The sequence below is a fragment of the Dendropsophus ebraccatus genome, chromosome 1 (genome assembly GCF_027789765.1).
Source record: "Dendropsophus ebraccatus isolate aDenEbr1 chromosome 1, aDenEbr1.pat, whole genome shotgun sequence".
NCBI lineage: Eukaryota > Metazoa > Chordata > Amphibia > Anura > Hylidae > Dendropsophus > Dendropsophus ebraccatus.
In genome coordinates, this window is record NC_091454.1 from 19,429,240 (window position 1) to 19,449,699 (window position 20,460).

Sequence of the window (20,460 nt, forward strand, 5' to 3'; positions counted from 1 at the left end):
TTGTCTCATCCCCAGTACTGTTCTGACTTTCCAGTGTATGACCTGGCCAGCTTGACTGTGTTTACCTGCCTTACCTCCACACACTTGTACCATCTGGTTTGCCGGATCAACCGTTACTCAAATCAGAACCACTCTTGTGGAGCGACCCAGTTTCGTCTAGTGCACAAGTCCATCTTCTGTATTCTGGAGCAGAATAGAGGGTGAAGACTAAGGGAGTACCTAGACTCCTCTTCCAGGTATGCAAAAGGACGCTGGTTGACCTCAGGGAGATCAACCAAAACACCGCAGAGACATCATCACGTGTCTCAACATCAGTGTATTCTAGAACATTGCCCCCTTGGAAATCAAATATGCAAAAGAACACTGCAGAGACAAAATCATGTGTCTCGACGTCAGTGAACTAGCCAAAACCCCGGGATGGATACCTTGCTTAGGTGGTTTCCTTGATTGGAGACATTCCTTGGCTTGGTTGTTCTTTCCCGGAGGAAGGTCTGGCTAGTTCACTGACGTCGAGACACGTGATGGTGTCTCTGCAGTGTTCTTTTTCATATTTGATTTCCCAGGGGGCAATGTTCTAGAATACACTGATGTTGAGACACGTGATGGTGTCTCTGTGGTGTTTTGATTGATCTCCCTGAGGTCAACCAGCGTCCTTTTGCATGCACTAACTAAGCTTTGTTCCCACTAGCCAGAAGCCTACTCCACACTGATGAGGGGCAAAAACCCTGAAACAGCTGTCTGTGGATGGAAACCTTGCTTAGGTGGTTTCCTTAATTGAAGACATCCCTTGGCTTGGTTGTTCCTTCCCGGAGGAAGGTCTGGCTAGTTCACTGACATCGAGACACGTGATGGTTTCTCTGCAGTGTTCTTTTGCATATCCTCCTCCAGGTATGTCCCCAAACCAAGCCAGTTCAGTAGAACAGCAAGTCCACATTCACTTCCTGAAACATAGAGCATAGAGTGCCATGGAAAGTACTCAAAGGAGCAGGGACACCTGTCAAATGATGAAGTCCCTGTTCCTAAACACTGGGCAGAATGCTAGCACACTTGCTGGACTAGATACTTTGCTCCTGACCCAGTGAATGTATATGACCACAGTGTGCTTTATAGGAGCCAAGACTGCAACCTTTTTACAGAAGTTCTGCTCTGTTACTGACACCATAGAATATGACTCTGAATCTGAACCAAAATCATACCCCGCAATTGAAACTGATCGGATTTAATAAGATCTTTTGAACGCAGAACAAATGTGGGAAGTGCAACACACTGACCTGCTTCCTCAACTTTTTGGCTACAAACCCTACCACTAGGGGGAGCCCACTGCAGCCACAAGAGAAAAGGAGCCAGATAAAAAGACAAACTATCTCCTACTGTCTCCTCATTTCCGCCGATAACAGACCGACTCGGAATTACCTACGTCCCTTTAAGATAGGAAGATAAATGTGTTGCAAGTCACATTAACGAGAAAAAGTTTCCAGTTGAAACTGGCGAAAACAACATCATTAGAACCAGATTTTTTATGTTTCTGTTTGTTTTTTTTCTCGTGCCATCTGTGAATCTTCACGAGTAGCTTTAGTGTGTATTACACTGCCGACATGAGTTATGTCATTCATTAGCTTATGGGATAGATCTTCTCTTCTGGAATCGGAGACGTCGTGCAGGATATTAACATATTTTTCACTGATTGACATTTCGCGTATTACACTTGGTGGCCCTGACTGGCACTTTGGGAGGCTATTTAGTGGGTACAAATGTTCGTACCAATTTATCATTAATGAACCTTATGGAAAGAGAGTGTCCTGGTAACAGTTCCCTTTAAGTCTCTGGCTTCTCCCTTCCAACAGAGAATTGTGAAGCCCAGCAACAGAAAAACATAGAGATCACAATGAACTATTGATGGTGTTTGGGTACAGCAAACCATGAAAAGAGATTGAAACTAGACATGATCAAACCTTGAGCACTCTTGGGTTAGTCCAAACCCAACCCCGGTCGCTAAAGAAGTTGGATGCAGCCCTAAGGCTGCCTGGAAAACATGAATACAACCATAAGCTGTTGTGGTGTCCCACCACGAGTGTTTTTGTCTCTCCTGTGCACCTGTCAAAAAGCCTTTTTCTCTCAGGTTAAAGTGGTAATGAGGTATGCTAAGGTTTCACCACTAGGTGTCAGTATTTTATATATATGTATTGCACAGCTGAAGGTAGTAATGGGTTAATGTTGTTGTTGTACTATGTGTTTTATGCTGACCTATAGGAGATGTTCTTTGCTTATTCTATTATCAGCTATGCATGCTTACCAGGAGACAATGCTCTTTGTTGTAATGCAACAATTCAGTCAGTATAATTTCACTGTGTGATTACAGAGGTTTTGGTGCTGTGTGACAGGAGAGCTGACCATACAATGCAAGCACCCTCAAGATTCTCTGCTACTGAATGTGGATGCATAGCAGCAGTACACATGCAGAGTGAAGGGAGACACCTAGTGGCCATAGGCATACCATTAATTTAAACATAGAAGAAAAAAAAAAAAAAAGCAAGAAAATATTTTGCAAAACTGCTTGAGATCACAACACGTGTTGATTAAAAAATATATAATTTTGTAACAGTGCCATATGGCACTGTTATCTGGAGACTGGTATATCAGTATTATTTTAGAATCGTATAATGGTGGAAATATATATATATATACATATATGTGTGTGTATGTATATATATATATATATCTTTTTTGTAAGGAAATAAGGTGGGGACCCCTTAAAAACAATTTACCAGATCACTTTATCCATCCCTATTTTATACATATACAGCCGCCATGTATCAAACAGAAAATGTCTGATATTACAGATAAAGAGCGGAACAGGAGAGGAGGACGGGCCGGCTGGTAATTTGATCAGAAATCCATATGAAGGTGACATTGTTATATCACAGACTAAAAGGATTCCCTGCCTCTCATCATGGGAAGGTCGCATCTTGCTGGCGTGAAAATGGAGACAGTAGGACAATAAAATCACACTGAAAGCTGGTTTTACCCAGGGCCGGATAATGGTGCCGAGACACCTCCTGAAACTACAATAATCATACTGCAATTTCTGCTCAAAGTAGAAAATTGACTGGTTTTATATATAGTGCGGCATGGACACCTGGAATCTGCACGAAACCACAAAAAAGATGATTCCCTCTGAATCTCTGATGAATCTCTGCTGACTCGGGTATAACCCCATATAGACAAGGCCGTACAGAACAAAGCACTTTGACTAGAAGAGTCCCTTGGCCCTGACGTCAGGTTATCCTCCAGCTAAGACGTCCATAAATCATGAGGGAACCTGGAGTCAAGTGTTCACTTCCCATCTAGCGCCACCACAGGGGAAATTAAGTATTACATAAAGCTTATTGCAATCAATATCATGCATGAGCATTCTGGGTCTTCCAGAATAAGAGACACTCTTTGTAGGTACTCTTCTTTTTTTGTCATCTGTTTTCCCTTTTATTTTTTTTTAATCAATTTCTTTATGAAAGGATGCCTGACCCTGGAACTTTCTTCTGCACTGTCAGACATTTAAGACTTTAAGATGGGGAACTTGCACTTGATTCAGAGTTTTAGGGCTTATTCACACATTTCATGATACACGGATAGCGTTGCCTTGGAAGCCTGCGTTTCATAGTATGTATGAATACGCCCTTATTATAATGTGGGCACTATCGTGTCACCTGTCTCGATGTGCATTGGATGTGACCATGTGATTCCTCTTGTAGAGCTGAGAGAGAAGGGATTTACTTATCAGCAAATAATGCAAGCATGCACAAAGGATCTGCTCTCTCTCTAGTAGACTGAGGAGGAAGGAAGGAGGGAAGGGGAGGAAGGGTAAGAGTAGAAAGAGGGGAAGAAGCATGAAAGGGGAGGAAGTGTAAGAATAGAAACAGGAAAGGGGAGGAGGAAGGAAGGAACAAAGGAAGGAAGGGGAAGAAGGGGAAGAGTAGAAACGGTAAGAAGAATGGAAGGGGAAGAAGGGTACAAATAGAAACAGGGAAGGAAGGAGGGGGGGAGGAAGAGGAGGAAGAAAGATGAGGAAGGGTAAGAATAGAAACAGAAAAAGTAAGGGGAGGAAGGGTAAGAATAGAATTAGCAAAGAAAGGATAGGGGAGGAAGGGTAAGAATAGAATTAGCAAAGAAAGGATAGGGGAGGAAGGGTAAGAATAGAATTAGCAAAGAAAGGATAGGAGAGGAAGTATAAGAATGGAAAAGGGAGGAAGGGTAAACATAGAAACAGGGAAGTGAAGAAGGAAGGGAATAGGAATGAGAAAGACAAAAGGAGAAAGAACAGAAAGAGGAAAGGGAGAAAACAAGGGGAGAAAGGAAGGACATAGCAAAGTGCTCACAAAGAAAAGAAGGTAAGAGAGAGAGGGAAGGAAGACAGGGCCAAGATAGTACAACCTTTCATACACCATGTTTGATAAATCCCCCCCTTTGTGTTTTAGGAAGCAGATTCGCTTGATGGAGGGCAACACTGTGCTGCCACCGATAGCAGTGGATCCCATAGCTGTCACTAACATCTGATTGGTTGCTACGAGCAACAGAATTTTTTTTGTAATTTTTTTTTTTTAATTTCTAATTAATTTTGCTTGTTACCTGCTCGTCCTGCACAGCCGTTCCAGTCTTTACATACTGAGTCATAACAGGCTTAGTCCTAAGCATCTGCCCCATCATGCATTGCTGTCTGCATACCATCTAGTTCTATATATGAGACTGGAATAAATCATAGTGTGAAGGGTCGCCCTGCAAAATCCAATATAATGGTTTGCAAAAGCTTTTTTTTCTATGCAGTGAATATCTGCAGCAAATGATTTCTTGAAAAAAAAAATCCCTAGTAACTGTATCCAGAGAGTGACTCCTGTATGAGGATGGTGGAGTGACCCGGGGCTTTAGATGGATTTTTTCAGGACAGGGCTCAGGACACATGAACAAGCATTCATCTCCAAGCAATCTGCATTGTGGATTTCTAAGAAGCTCCATAAAAAGACGAGCAAAATGTCTGTGAGAAGATTCAGTGTTCCAGATTTAGCTGTAGGCACAGTAGGCCCGAGCCTATAGGGGGCCCTGAGGGAGGGTCGCCTGCTAGGGAGAACAATTACATATGGATGTATAGATGGGTTGTGTTCATGTGGAAATTATATGTACTGATACACAGACACATATATGGAAGATATTCAGGAGCGTAGATGTGGCCTACTTTAAGGGGCATAGGGGCTTCAGGAAAACTGTCACCTTAGACGTGGAACAGAGAGAAAATAAATGAAGTAGAGGGAAAGAAAGGAAGGATAGAAGGAAAGAAGAAAGGACGGAGGGAGGACTGAGGGAAGGAAGGAACGAAGAAAAGAAGGAGGGAAGGGAGGAGGGAGGGAAGGAAGGAAGGACAGACGGAAGGAAGGAGGGAGGGAGGGGGGGAGGGAGGGAAGGAAGGAGGGAGGGAGGGGGGGAGGGAGGGAAGGAACGAAGGAACGAAGAAAAGAAGGAAGGAAGGGAGGAGGGAAGGAATGAACGAAAAAAATAAGGAGGGAAGGGAGGAAAGAAGAAAGGACGGAGGGAAGGAAGGAACGAAGAAAAGAAGGAGGGAAGGGAGGAGGGAGGGAAGGAGGGAAGGAAGGAAGGAAGGGAGGAAGGAAGGAATGAGGGAAAGAAGGAACGAAGAAAAGAAGGAAGGGAGGAGGGAAGGAAGGAATGAACGAAGAAAAGAAGGAGGGAAGGAAGGAAAGATAGACGGAAGAAGGAAGGAAGGAAGGGAGAAGGGAGGGAGGGAAAGAAAGGAAGGAAGGAACGAAGAAAGGACGGAGGGAGGACGGAGGGAAGGAAGGAACGAAGAAAAGAAGGAGGGAGGGACGGAGGGAGGGAGGGAAGGAAGGGACGAAGAAAAGAAGGAGGGAAGGGAGGAGGGAGGGAAGGAGGGGAGGAAGGAAGGAAGGAAGGGAGGAAGGAAGGAATGAGGGAAAGAAGGAACGAAGAAAAGAAGGAAGGGAGGAGGGAAGGAAGGAATGAACGAAGAAAAGAAGGAGGGAAGGAAGGAAAGATAGACGGAAGAAGGAAGGAAGGAAGGAAGGGAGAAGGGAGGGAGGGAAAGAAAGGAAGGAAGGAACGAAGAAAGGACGGAGGGAGGACGGAGGGAAGGAAGGAACGAAGAAAAGAAGGAGGGAGGGACGGAGGGAGGGAGGGAAGGAAGGGACGAAGAAAAGAAGGAGGGAAGGGAGGAGGGAAGGAAGGAAGGAAAGAAGGGAGGAAGGAATGAACGAAGAAAAGAAGGAGGGAAGGAACGAAGAAAAGAAGGAGGGAAGGGAGGAAGGAGGGAAGGAAGGAAGGAAGGAAGGAAGGGAGGAAGGAAGGAAGGAATGAGGGAAAGAAAGAACGAAGAAAAGAAGGAAGGGAGGAGGGAAGGAAGGAATGAACGAAGAAAAGAAGGAGGGAAGGAAGGAAAGATAGACGGAGGAAGGAAGGGAGAAGGGAGGGAGGGAAAGAGGGAAGGAAGGAAAGAAAGTAGGAAGGAGGGAGGAAGGAAGGAAATAATGAAGGACAAAATATTGAAGTGCTCACACGGAAGGAGGGAAAGTTATAGAGAAAATGGAAGGAAGCAAACATTGTGAAGAAATATTGAAGAAGTTCTCACAAGGAAGGAAAGAAGGAGGGAGGAAGGAACGAGGGAAGGAAGGAACGAAGAAAAGATGGAGGGAATGAAGAAAAGAAGGGAGGGAGGGAGGAAGGAGGGAGGGAAGGCATTAAGGAAGGAAGTAGGGAAGAGAGGACGAAAGGAGGGAAGAAAGGGAGCAGGGAAGGAAGTAAGGAAGGAAGGAAGAGAGGGAGGAAGGAAGGAAATAATGAAGGACAAAATATTGAAGTGTTCACACGGAAGGAGGGAAAGTGATTGAGAAAAGGGAAGGAAGGAAACATTGTGAAGATATATTGAAAAAGTTCTCACAACTAAGGAAGGAAAGTAAGAGAGAAAAGGGAAGGAAGGAGGAAGGGAGAAAAAAAGGAAGGAAGGAAGGAAAGAAGGAAGGAAGGAAAGAAGGAAGGAAGGAAGGAAGGAAGGAAGGAAGGAAGGGAGGGAGGAAAGAAGGTAAGGAAAAAGAATAGAGGCAGAAAAGAAGGAAGGAGGGAAGTTCTCACAAGGAAGGAAGAGAAGGGAGAGAGAAAAGGGAAGGAAGGAGGAAGGGAGGAATGAAGGGGGGAAGAGAGGAAGGAAAGAAGGAAGGAAGGTAAGGAAAAAGAATAGAGACAGAAAAGAAGGAAGGAATGTTGAAGTGCTCACAAAGAAGGAAGGAAAGTAGTAAAGAAAAGGGGAAGAAGGAAACATTGTGAAGAAGTATTGAAGAAGTGCTCACAAGGAAGGAAGGGAAGGGAGAGAGAAAAGGGAAGGAAGGAGGAAGGGAGGAATGAAGGAAGGAAGGAAGGAAGGAAGGAAGGAAGGTGAGAGAGAGAAAAGGGAGGGAAGGAGCTAGGAAGAAAGGAAGGAAGAGAGGGAGGGAAGGACATATTGAGGAGCTTACAAGGAAGGAAGGAAAGTCATAATGAAAAGGGAAGGAAGGAAGGAAGGAAGGAAGGAAGGAAGGAAGGAAGGAAGGAAGGAAGGAAGGAAGGAAGAATTGTTCTTAAAAGGAAGGAAGGAAAGTGATAGAGAAAAGGGAAGGGAGGAACAGAGGAAAACTAAGAAGGAAAAAGGAAGAAAATAGGAAAGGAAGAAAATATCAAAGTGCTGACAAGGAAGGAGGGAAAGCAGTAGAGAAAAGGGGAAGAGGATAGAAGGGGGAGAAAGAGAAAGAATGAGAGAAAAGCTAGAAAATATTGTACTGATCACAATGCGTCTGAGGAGTTTATTAATCATATAGCTCTGTTGAGGCTTTTTTTGTGTGTTTTTATGATATTATTTTAGTGGATTCCAGCATCTGAGGGGATTGCAGATTCTTATTGGTCGGGTATCAAAGACGCAGAGTTGTGTTTCGGTTATTTATGACAGAATAAAATTTTATAAGGTGAAACAAGTCTTGGAAAACTATTACTGGATTCCGGAGTTTTCTATAAGTTTTGGAATAAAGCAGATGAGAAGCATGTGGATGGGTGACAGAGCCGGCTGCATGATAGGCTTCACTAGGCATTGCCTCCTCTCCATCTCTCTGAAGAGGTGATGTGGTGCTATATACCCTATAAAGAGTACAATTCACTGCCCACATAATACCGCCATAGAAAAGACTGAACACATAATAGAGCGAAACATTGCTCAAATAACAAAGCTATACGTCATAGAAAGCCTTACCGTTCTGTCTGTAGCGTCACTTTAGATGGCTCCACGTTGGGGTTCTCCCACTCAATCTGGGGGCAGTGCATGAAGTAACAGAGAGTATATAGGGCCTCGGGCTCCCAATACAGTGGTCCTTGTTTGCTGTGCATTGGGGTGCCATTACCATGCTGCTTTATATTGAGGGGTTGGAGGTGATGCATTGCTCGAGACACTAGGTCGCCTGTTGACAAAAAAACAACAACATATTTACTGAGAATCTTGTCCAAACCATAATGAAAAATCACAGTACATGGCCTTGTTCTGATCTGTAGCCCCCACTATGGCCGTGACACTGTCATATAGACTATATATAGCCACCACTAAGGCCGTGACACTGTCATATTGACTATATATAGCCACCACTAAGGCCGTGACACTGTCATATTGACTATCTGTAGCCCCCACTATGGCCGTGACACTGTCATATTGACTATGCATAGATGCCAATATGGCTGTGACACTGTCATATTGACAACACATAGGTCCCACTATGGCCGTGACACTGTCATATTGACTACACATAGCCACCACTATAACCGTGACACTGACATATTGACTATCTGTAGCCCCCAATATGGCCATAACACTGTCATATTGACTACATATAGCCTCCACTATGGCCGTGACACTGTTATATTGACTACATATAGCCCCCACTATGGCCGTGACACTGTCATATTGACTACATATAGCCCCCACTATGGCCGTAACACTGTCATATTGACTACATATAGCCCCCACTATGGCCGTGACACTGTCATATTGACTACATATAGCCCCCACTATGGCCGTAACACTGTCATATTGACTACAGATAGCCCCCACTATGGCCATGACACTGTCATATTGACTACAGATAGCCCCCACTATGGCCGTCACACTGGTATATTGACTATTTGTAACCACCACTATGCCACGACACTGTCATATTGACTCTCTGTAACCACCACTATGGCCGAGACACTGTCATATTGACTACACGTAGCCACCACTATGACCATAACACTGTCATATTGACTACACGTAGCCATCACTATGGCCGAGACACTGTCATATTGACTACACATAGGCCCCACTATGGCCGAGACACTGTCATATTGACTACACGTAGCAATCGCTATGGTCGAGACACTGTCATATTGACTACACACAGCCGTCACTATGGAGCGTAAACTATATACGGCTTGATACAGCGCTAATACTAAAATTCTGTTACTGCCCCCTATAGACAAAAAAAGTGTGAAAGTATTGCCTAGAACTGTCCTTTAAAAGTGAAAAAAAACCCATATAACGTTGTATAATAGCTTCTATATAGCTTATATAACACCCACGAGGCATCCTATAGATGTTTTCTCCCCTCACATTGTTTCTCCACCTTATAAAACATTTGTATTGAGTTTTATCATCTGTTGATTATGTCTTGGTCTGCGTTACTATGGTAACAACTCCAGTCGCCGAACGTTCAACGATGTACCAGGAGACCGTAAAACAGCACAAAATGGACTTTCTTTGTATTTTTTTTTTTTTTTTTTACAAAAGCTTGTGTGTTTTCACTCGGGAATTTAGAAAATAAGTATGTTACTTGAAGTTCGCCAACCTGGAAATTGTAAATGGCCTTAGGTAGAGAGGACAGAGATTAGGAAGACTAGTGCCATGACTAAGACGCCTCTGATACAGAGAAAACTGAAGATTCTTGTTGTTGTATCATGCTCTTTATCAAAGAAACATTGAATCCATGGGCCGGGTCCTCCATTACTATAACTTGAGGACCCCCACCCACTCATGTTTCATCTCTATAGTCACTATTTATATGGATCTATATGGACACATCTGGTACCCTCTAAAGAGGAATGGGTCCACCACTTATTAAGATGGTGTCTGGATGCCAATCCTTATAGAAGCGGTAATGGCTGACCTTGCCGTACAGGGCTCAGATGGCAATGTCAGTCCAATGGAGATGGAATGGAAAACCATGGTTTGTATCCTACCATTAAAGTCATTACACAAAAAGGGTGCTCAGTACCTCCATTTTAGTGATCGGTGTGGGTCACAAAAGTGGTCTATCTTGAATGTCTATCGTGGAACACCCCTTTAATAAACTAGTTAGATTCAAGTCACATTTACATCAATACACCCTTGTGCACTCAAAGTACTAAGTAGAGATGAGTAGATATTACAGCAACCTTAACTCATTCTTTCTAATCTACTTTTCGATACTTTATAAGGATGCCAGATTTTGCATTTAAAATATGAATTAATGCCGAGTTTACACAGTGTATCACAGCGGCCGTTCCGTGACACGGCTGTGTCACAAAAAGCCTGCTGTCTGTGAAGTTAACGCTGGCCAATACGACAGTACTGGCCAGATGAACTTCACTTCTTTTGATTTGGAACATGGGTGCATTCGGATGTGCCCGCATTCCAAATCACCATAGCCGACAATGTAAAGTGCCGCACTTTACATTGTCTGCACTGTTAGTTTTGTTTGGCCACTATTCAATGAATAGCGGCCGCACAAAACTGACATGTTTCCAAAGAGATTCCATAGGACACAATGTAATTTTAATTTTCAATAAATAGCGGCCAGTGTTGCAACTGCCTTTATTTATTGAAAATTTACCTTGTGTGAACTTGGCCTAAATGTGGAAAGGTGGTGTTATAGTAAAGGCCCCTTACAAGTCAATTATCATGTGAATGGGCGTTCAGTTGACTACTTAACAGCAAAGGGTGCACCACCATTCTTTCTGTTGAAAAGCACCAAACACCAATGAGAAGCATCCCATTATAAGTCAATGGGATCCGTCAAGATTCATATGGAACCCTTAAAAATTGATCCATCAAAGTTCTCATGGTTCCACCGCGAACAGAGTAAACTGATGCCAATAATATACTGTAGATGTTGCATGCAGCAGATATGTGAACCATATGTTACTCACTCAAGCCCCAACTCCCTCAATGAGAGATCAATGTGAAAAATTACAACGGAACCACAAAGTAGCTGAGGAGTTGGTGAAGACACCAGGCATTCCTGCGGTGTTCTTATCGTGTAATGTGATATGGATTTCGGGGGGTTACGTGGGGTCTGTTCCTCTGGTTTGTGTTAAAAGCTGTAATATGAGTTTCTGGGGAATATATCTGAACATTAAATTCTCTATCTGAATCCAGTAAATATCAGGGGATTAGGATAAGTATGTAAAATGCTCCAACTTTTATTTCAAGGGGATTTCTATGAAAAGACGTGAAGCATGGAGATCAGATGCATCTGGTGATCTTCACTGTGAATTATCGTGACTACTTAGTTCACAAAATATCATCTGTCAAAGAAAGACGTTCAAAACCAACCAGACTGGTCACAGCTTAGGTGTCCATATACCTTATACTAAAGTCGGTGGGACCACTGGTGTCAGCCAACTAAATTGTATGGCGACCTAAATAATAAGTTATACTCACCTACGCCAATTCCTCACAGCTACTGTTCTGCCATCTCCTGATCCCTACTCATTACCGCTTCTTCCTGGTTCCCAGACAAGACATCTTAGCAGAAACAGCCCACTTATGCAATCAATGGTCACAGAGGTGTCCCATCTCAATCAATGATTGGTTCAGTTCTCACTGGGATAATTTGCCTCAGAGCCAGGAAGATGGTGGAACAGGAGCTGCAGTGGATCAGGGGAGGTAAGTATGACTTATTGTTTATTCTCACACACCCCGAGCCATATACACCTAATAATGAATTTATACTTACCCATCTCCATGCCCCCGCAGGCCACAGGCTCCCTGACCACCGGCAGGCTCCAGTTTCTCTCTGGTTTGTTGTCATGACCCAGTGAGAAAGGCCCACTTAGCCAGTCAGTGACTGCAGAGGTGTCTCACCCCAATAACTGACTGATCCTCACATGGCAGGAGCGGGAGTTGAAGGAAGCTGGCAATGGTCTGGTAATGGTGATGGAGCACAGGGACAGGTAAGTATTGATTCTTTATTATGTCTCAGCACCCCCCTACCTGCACCATATTTTTTAATTTTGGCCAGAGTTCTCCTTTAAGTCTAAATTCTTTTTTGAGATTTCTAATCCAACTACCTTAATAAGTTAATCGCATCTCATCGAGGAAATTTCACCCATGTGCACTCACAGTACTTAATGCAAAAGTATAAAAAGAATATTAAGAGCTGTCAACAAAAACCTATTTCTGCTAATTGTTTCCTGCATCAATAGATTTCCCTGTACTATATAATCTATAAAATGATCAGACATAGGTCTCTCCTCCGCTCAACACCATCATGTGATGGACTTATAATGGTTATTACGCAGCAGGACTATACATTAGGATAATGTTACCCTCTCACTGAACACAGCTCAAAACACAATGTACTGTATTGGGAAAAGATACTTTTTTTAAGCTTAGGAGGAGAACATATGGCTGTCACAGACAGCGCCAAAAATACAAGGCATCACGATCCTAATTTTTTTTTTTTTTAAAAACGACCAGGACACACGTGATAAATCAGTTGATTTACAGCGAACATGTTCCTCAAGCTGCTATCTCAAAATATTTAGTTGAGGGTGCAACATCCAACATATGGCGGCAATCATCATCACGTTATTATTAATAGGCTGTGAGATATAAACTATCGAGTGAGGCTGATCATAGAGTCTGACACTGGGATAAACGGGACACACCCTGCGCAGATGTAACCTCTCCGCTCTCATACACTCTAGATAAACATCCACACTTCTAATGGGATTTTGATTGTTAATATCCTTCCCGTTGCTGCTCGGGATGAGGCACAGATCCTTTTGGGCTGGGGGGGGGGGGGGGGGGGGGGAGATTTTTCTCTTGTGCTCATTGCTGCCCCCTGCAGTGGGGGAAGAGAAGTGGCCCTAGAGTTGACGAACCCAAATCCAATCAATCAATTAGCCGTCGATCTCTTCATTCTCAAAATTCAGTCTGCTTTGTAAAGGGGTCCCCGGGCGAGAAGAAAATTTGTTTTCAAATCCACAGATGGTAAAAAGTTGTAATTTACTTCTATTTAAAAAAAATCAATTTTTCAGCTGCTGTATGTTCTGCAGGAAGTGGTGTATTCTCTCCAGTCTGCCTCTTTGCTGCCTCCTCCGTCCATGTCAGGAACTGACCAGAGCAGGAGAGGTTTTCTAAGGGGATTTGCTACTGCTCTGGACCGAAGTGGCAGCAGTGAGCACTGTGTCAGACTGGAAAGAATACACCACCTACAGGACATACAGCAGCTGATGAGTATAGGAAGACTTGAGATTTTTAAATAGAAGTAAATTACAAATCTATTTAACTTATATACTCTATTTAAAAATCTATTATATACTCTATTTAAAAATCTCAAGTCTTCCAGTACTTATCAGCTGCTGTATGTTCTGCAGGAAGTGGTGTATTCTTTCCAGTCTGACACAGTGCTCTCTGCTGCCACCTCTGTCCAGAGCTGTTGCAAATCCCCATAGAAAACCTCTCCTGCTCTGCCCAGTTCCTGACATGGACAGAGGTGGCAGCAGAGAGCACTGTGTCAGACTGGAAAGAATACACCATTTCCTGCAGGACATACAGCAGCTGATAAGTACTGGAAATCTTGAGATTTTTTTTTAAATAGACATCAATTACAAATCTATTTCACTTTCTGAAATCAGTTGATTTAAAAGAAAAGAAAATCACAGGAGTACCCCTTTAAGGACAGAAACCCCAGTGCCAAACTAAAAGCGGCAAGTTCTTCTTTAGGTGCCCATACTTATTACTAAAGTCAACTGAACCAGTTCTGTCTGATTGTATAAGGTGTATGGGGGCTTCCCAACTCTCGATCAACAAATGATGTAGGTGGGGGGAAGTGTCGGGTGTGACGGGACCCTATTGCTCTTGGAGGACTCAGTCTCTGATCGCCATGAGAAACACATGAGTTGTAAGGCTGTACCAGATGTCCAATATATGGGCGCTATAAGGGAGTATTATTTAGTTAGAGTATATATTTATATGGGAACTACAGTATATGATAGTATGATATAGTATGATATAAGAGAGTATTATTTAGTTAGAGTATATATACGGGTATTTATATGGGAAATAAAGTGTATAAAATTATGATATAGGGGAGTATTCTTTATTATTATTTAGGCGCTATATGGTAGTATTATATGGGCAGTATTATCGCAGCACTATGATGGTGGAATGCTATTAGGCCGGGTTCACACCATGTTTTTTTTTTAACTGTTTTTGCAAAAAACGGATGGAAAACTGGGGCATTTTTGTGCCTCCATTTTGATCCATTTTTCCATTGACTTCCATTATTTTAAAAAAAAAAAAACACGGATCAAAACGCATCCAGTTTTTTAACATACACAACAATTTGGTATCCAAAACTGATGTGTTTTGATCAGTTTTTTTTTAAATAATGGAAGTCAATGGAAAAATGGATCAAAGGCAGACAAATGCATCCGTTTTCCATCCGTTTTATGCAAAAACGGATTAAAAAAACACATAGCGGGAGATTTCTCACACATGGTGTAAAGTGAAAGTTGCCCCTAGCAACCAATCAGATTCCGCCTTTCATTCCTCACAGACTCTTTGGAAAATGAAAGGTGGAATCTGATTGGTTGCTAGGGGCAACTGATCCAGTTTCACTTTACACCATGTTTGATAAATCTCCCCCATAGTGTGAACCCAGCCTTCCTGTCATACACTGATATTACGAGAAAATGTATTACGGGTCCTGCAACGCTTGTCGCCCCATTGTTTATAATCCCCCCCCGGAACAGACTACTCCGCTAATCTGCCCGTGTACAATAACCTTTCCTACTCATTGGCTCCTACTAATAATTACTGGATATTTCCGCTGGGTTTAGCGGCGTAAAGCCATTGAGCGGTACGGTGGAGTAATTGAATGCAGCTCCTCATCAGGTACGCCAATCCTGAGCCATTCCTCACCCAGAAAATAATTGACAAGAAAATCTAATACTCTACTAATGCAATCTAGTTAATGTAAACAAGTCAACCGGTTCATAAAGGGAACATAGACAATCACGGGGTTGCCATGGGAACTGCAAGTGATATGTAGAACGCAAACTTCCCATAATTCAACTCAGGTGTTGGAATAAGACCCTATGCATATGGCGTATACGGGATCTCCATATTGTATCAGATGCTGCTGTATGTCCTGCAGGAAGTGGTGGATTCTTTTTAGTCTTAGGCTCACACAACGTAAGTTCCGTACTAATCACGGCCGTTGTTACAACGGCTGTGATTAGTGCGGAACTTACGTTGTGCTGAAGGCTGAGGGAATCCAGTGTATACACATAGGAGGAGATTTATCAAACATGGTGTAAAGTGAAACTGGCTTAGTTGCCCCTAGCAACCAATCAGATTCCACCTGTCATTTTCCAAAGAGTCTGTGAGGAATGAAAGGTGGAATCTGATTGGTTGCTAGGGGCAACTGAGCCAGTTTCACTTTACACCATGTTTTATAAACCTCCCCCATAGTATACACTCCGGCCGGGATCTCTAGTGGCGCCATGAGAAACTGACATGTCAGTTTTCTGCGGACGCTATTAATTGAATAGAAACCCCTGTCAGTTCACACAATGGAGCGTGCAGCTCAGGCCGCACCTTCCATTGTGTGCAGTAGGGAATGCTGATGCGGGCGCGCACACGGATGTGCCCGCATCAGAATTCAGCGGCGCTAAAGATCATCCGGCTGGTACTGGGTTACGGAACGGCCGGTCTCTTACAGCGTCTGAACATAGCCTAACACAGCGCTCTCTGTCCAGAGCCATTGCAAACCCCCATAGAAAAACCTCTCCTGCTCTGGAAGTGGCAGCAAAGAGAACTGTGTCAGACTGAAAAGAATACACCACTTCAGCTGCTGTACGTCCTGCAGAAAGTGTTATATTCTTTCCAGTCTGACACAGTGCTCTCTGCTGCCACCTCTGTCCATGTCAGGAACTGCCCAGAGCAGTAGCAAATCCCCATAGAAAACCTCTCCTGCTCTGGGCAGTTCCTGACATGGACAGAGGTGGCAGCAGAGAGCAATGTGTCAGACTGGAAAGAAAACACCACTTCCTGCAGGGCATACAGCAGTTGATAAGTACTGGAAGACTGAAGATTTATATTTTAATAAAAGTAAATTACAAATCTCTTGCACTTTAAAATTCTGGAATCAGTGATGGCTAGTAGGCGTTTAGCTGAGGAGTAAAGCAAATATAATAAACTAGTAGACCATCTCAATGTAAGCAAATTAATAGAATCAACACGATACCCGCTGGTGAAGGGGAAAAAAAAAAAAAAAAAACAGCCTCCGAAAGTTTATTTTGTATTGCGGGGAATGTGGGAAAAGGCGGCGGAGAATGGAGGAGAATGAAGCATAGAGGATAGGGCGGGAGCCACAAAAACAAACAAAAAACCAGCAATAAATAAACCGTGCCCACGAGAGCGCCCAGATGATGCCGATGTGTCCTATTGCGCAGCATACAATTAACTGATTCATTTCCAGAGGGATGGATGGCAGCAATGAATCCACCGCCTGGAAAAGGGCGAGGAGCCAAACAACAAACACACTTAAAGAATGATTGCTACTGCCAAACCTTAGAGGCCGGCTCGCCTATGAATAATACATTTGCATACAGAGTTAAGTAACTTAGTAAATAGGTTCCAGTACTTATGTTTTTCTCATTCTGGCTGTGTTACACTCCAGTGCTGTATTCACAATTCTGCAAGCTTCAGAGCTGAAATCTCCCAGAATGCCTTATTTTTGGTCATTTGCATTGTGTGATGGTACGTTTATCTGGTGCAGTAATCAGATGTAGACTGGAATGTAATAGTACTGCTAAACAGGTTAGGGCGGCATCTGTCAACAAGCATACTGTCTTGAAACACAGGATTAGCCAGAAATCCCCCGGGAAGGACCCAGCCAAGGGGTGACTCCTGTAGGGAAACCACCAAAACCACCATATTAAGTGGCCCTATAAATCAATGTAATGACAAGGGGTAAACCAAGGCCAGGTATCCATCCACAGACAGCTGTTTCGGGGTGTTGCCCCTCATCAGTCTGGAGCAGGATTCTGGCTAGGTGGGAGCAATGCCTAGTAGAGCCATAAGAGAAACAGATCGCTGATCCGAGGGAGACCAGCCAAAAAATAACACTGCTGCTGCTAGTGAAAGCGCTCAATGCAGTGATATTCTAGGTGCATTGCCCCTGGGAAACATGAATATGCAAAAGAATACCCTGTGAAGCCTCATCGAAGAGTCTTGAAACACAGGACTAGCCAGATATCCCTCCGGGAAGGACCCAGCCAAGGGGTGGCTCCTGTAAAGAAACCACCAAAACCTAGGGGCAATGCACCTAGGATTTCACTGCATTGAGCGCTTTCACTAGCAGCCGGCAAAGTTATCATTTGGCTGGTCTCCCTGAGATCAGCGATCTGTTTATCTCATAACATGATGGCCTGGTTAAAGAATGGCTAAGTCATATAGGTCCTTGGATGGGTTAGTGTTGGGCAAACTTGCCAAAAACTCGGGTTTGTTTTTCATTTTTCGGAACCCAAAAACTTGGCATTTGACTCCCGAAGGCTGAGGAGTTAGATGCTGCCCTAGAGTGTCCTGGAAAATATAGATACCGCCATAGGTTGTATTAGTGTTTTCTTGGCAGCCCTAAAACTGCATCCAACTTTTCCAGATACCAGGAGTCAAATTCAGAGTGTTCAGGTCCGACAATGTTTGTCCGAACACAAACACTTGGCATTTGACTCCCGAAGGCTGAGGAGTTAGATGGTGCCCTGGAGAGTCCTGGAAAATATGGATACCGTTATAGGTTCTATCAGTGTTTTTTGGATCGCTCTGCTAAAAGACTTCCATTTAATCTCCGAATGACTTCATGGATGAGTCCATGTAGGTGAGACTGGGCAATAGTTGTATTTATAATTTTTTGTCTAGAGTATCACATTTAAATCAAATAGCACACAATAGCTGATGAATGAAATAAGAAGTCCTTCTATTCAGTTAAACTATAATAAATGTTGCGCCCCCAACAGTAATTTTCTAGGCACATCACATAAAGTTATACATAGCGATAGAGTTCTTCAAGTTTTTAAAGTTCTTTGGGCAAAGCTAATGCATTTTAACCTATGTCAGGTCCCGAGTGGGCGGTCTCTCTTACTCACTTTGAATGTCTGCCCCGCCCCCGCGGAACCTGCTCTACCTATATTACAATATATTTTATATATTTTTGCTTTTAAGTGAAAATACCGTTCAAAAAAGGAAATTCAGACTTGACTCTGATTTAATTTTTTTTTACTTTCCTGGCAGAAGGTTCTTCTCTCTTGGAATATTCCAGGAAAGGATATTGCGCAATGTGGTAAATGGGGCCAACACGGCATTAGAGGTGGGGAGAGTGGCAATACTCCATGTAATATTCAGCTTTCTGGAACGTTTAGTACAGAGTAGAGAAATATCCATCGGCTTTGCTGACTATCCTATCAGGAAAATCCATTTCCTTGTGATATAAACTCAGAGGCTTCCCACGCATTTCATTGAATGTAGGTGGGATGGTGTATGCCCCCTCTAATTCAATATTCAACTATGTTGCAGCTGCAACCCCACGTCCCCACAGCAGAGCGGGCGAGCGAGCGTACCAGGCCTGGATCTGCTATTTATTAGCCTGCATAGGAGAAATGAGATTCAGACAGTAATCTCTGCAGTATTGAGCAAGATACCAGATACTCCCGAGCAGGGGAAAGCTGGAGAAGTCACATCTTATGAAGGATTATGTGAAGAAATAAGAACAGATAGGTATCTGCTTACAGGAAATGTAGAGCTATCGGCCCTGTTAGGAAATAGTTGCAAACATAGAAAAAGATTCAAGACTGTACATATCATAGAGGGCCCTGGGGCCGGGTACTGGTTGGGGCCATCAATCTGCTACTTGGTGGTGAGAACCTGTGCAGGCAAAAGGGAGAGAATACATAGTGGGATCTTAGCAGGCTGACTGGGAGTCTATGGACACAGCATTGTAATGTGCATGGACACTGTACTGAAGCATCTATACTAGAGGAATATCTCGATAGACTGACAGATAAATAGAAGATAGATAGATAGATAGACAGACAGACAGACAGACAGACAGATAGATAGATAGGAGATAGATAGATAGATAGATAAACAGACGGATGGATGGATAGATGGATAGATAGATAGATAGATAGATAGACAGATAGATAAATAGATAGATAGATAGTAAGTAGATAGATAGATAGATAGGAGATAGATAGATAGATAATAGATAGATAGATAGATAGATAGATAGATAGATAGATAGATAGATAGATAGACAGACAGACAGTCAGACAGACAGATAGATAGATAGATAGATAGGAGATAGATAGATAGATAGATAGACAGATAGATAAATAGATAGATAGATAGATAGATAGATAGGAGATAGATAGATAGGAGATAGATGATAGATAGGAGATAGATGATAGATAGATAGATAGATAGATAGATAGATAGATAGATAATAGATAGATAGATAATAGATAGATAGATAGATAGATAGATAGATAGGAGATAGATAGATAGGAGATAGATAGATAGATAGATAGATAGATAGATAGATAGATAGGAGATAGATAGATAGATAGATAATAGATAGATAGATAGATTAGGAGATAGATAGATAGATAGATAGATAGATAGATAGATAGATAGATAGGAGATAGATAGATAGGAGATAGATAGATAGATAGATAGATAGATAGGAAGGAGACAGATAGATAGATAGATAGATAGATAGATAGATAGATAGATAGATAGATAGGAGATAGATAGATAGATAGATAGATAGATAGGAGATAGATAGATAGATAGATAGATAGATAGATAGATAGATAGACAGACGGATGGATGGATGGATGGATAGATGGATAGATAGATAGATAGATAGACAGATAGATAAATAGATAGATAGTAAGTAGATAGATAGATAGACAGATAGATAAATAGAAGATAGATAGATAGATAGATAGATAGATAGACAGATAGATAGATAGACAGATAGATAAATAGATAGTAAGTAGATAGATAGATAGATAGGAGATAGATAGATAGATAGATAGATAGATAGATAGATAGATAGATAG

General features: G+C 42.6%; 1 protein-coding gene across 2 annotated transcripts in view; it reads right to left on the bottom strand.

Moving 5' to 3' along the window:
* ABTB3 (ankyrin repeat and BTB domain containing 3) overlaps positions 1-20,460 on the bottom strand; it is a 160,641-nt gene that overhangs the window by 33,672 nt on the left and 106,509 nt on the right. For both annotated transcript variants that reach the window (XM_069968623.1, XM_069968613.1), the window contains exon 3: positions 8,294-8,498. In XM_069968623.1, the coding sequence (XP_069824724.1) occupies positions 8,294-8,498 (205 nt within the window). The remainder of the gene's footprint in view (positions 1-8,293; positions 8,499-20,460) is intronic.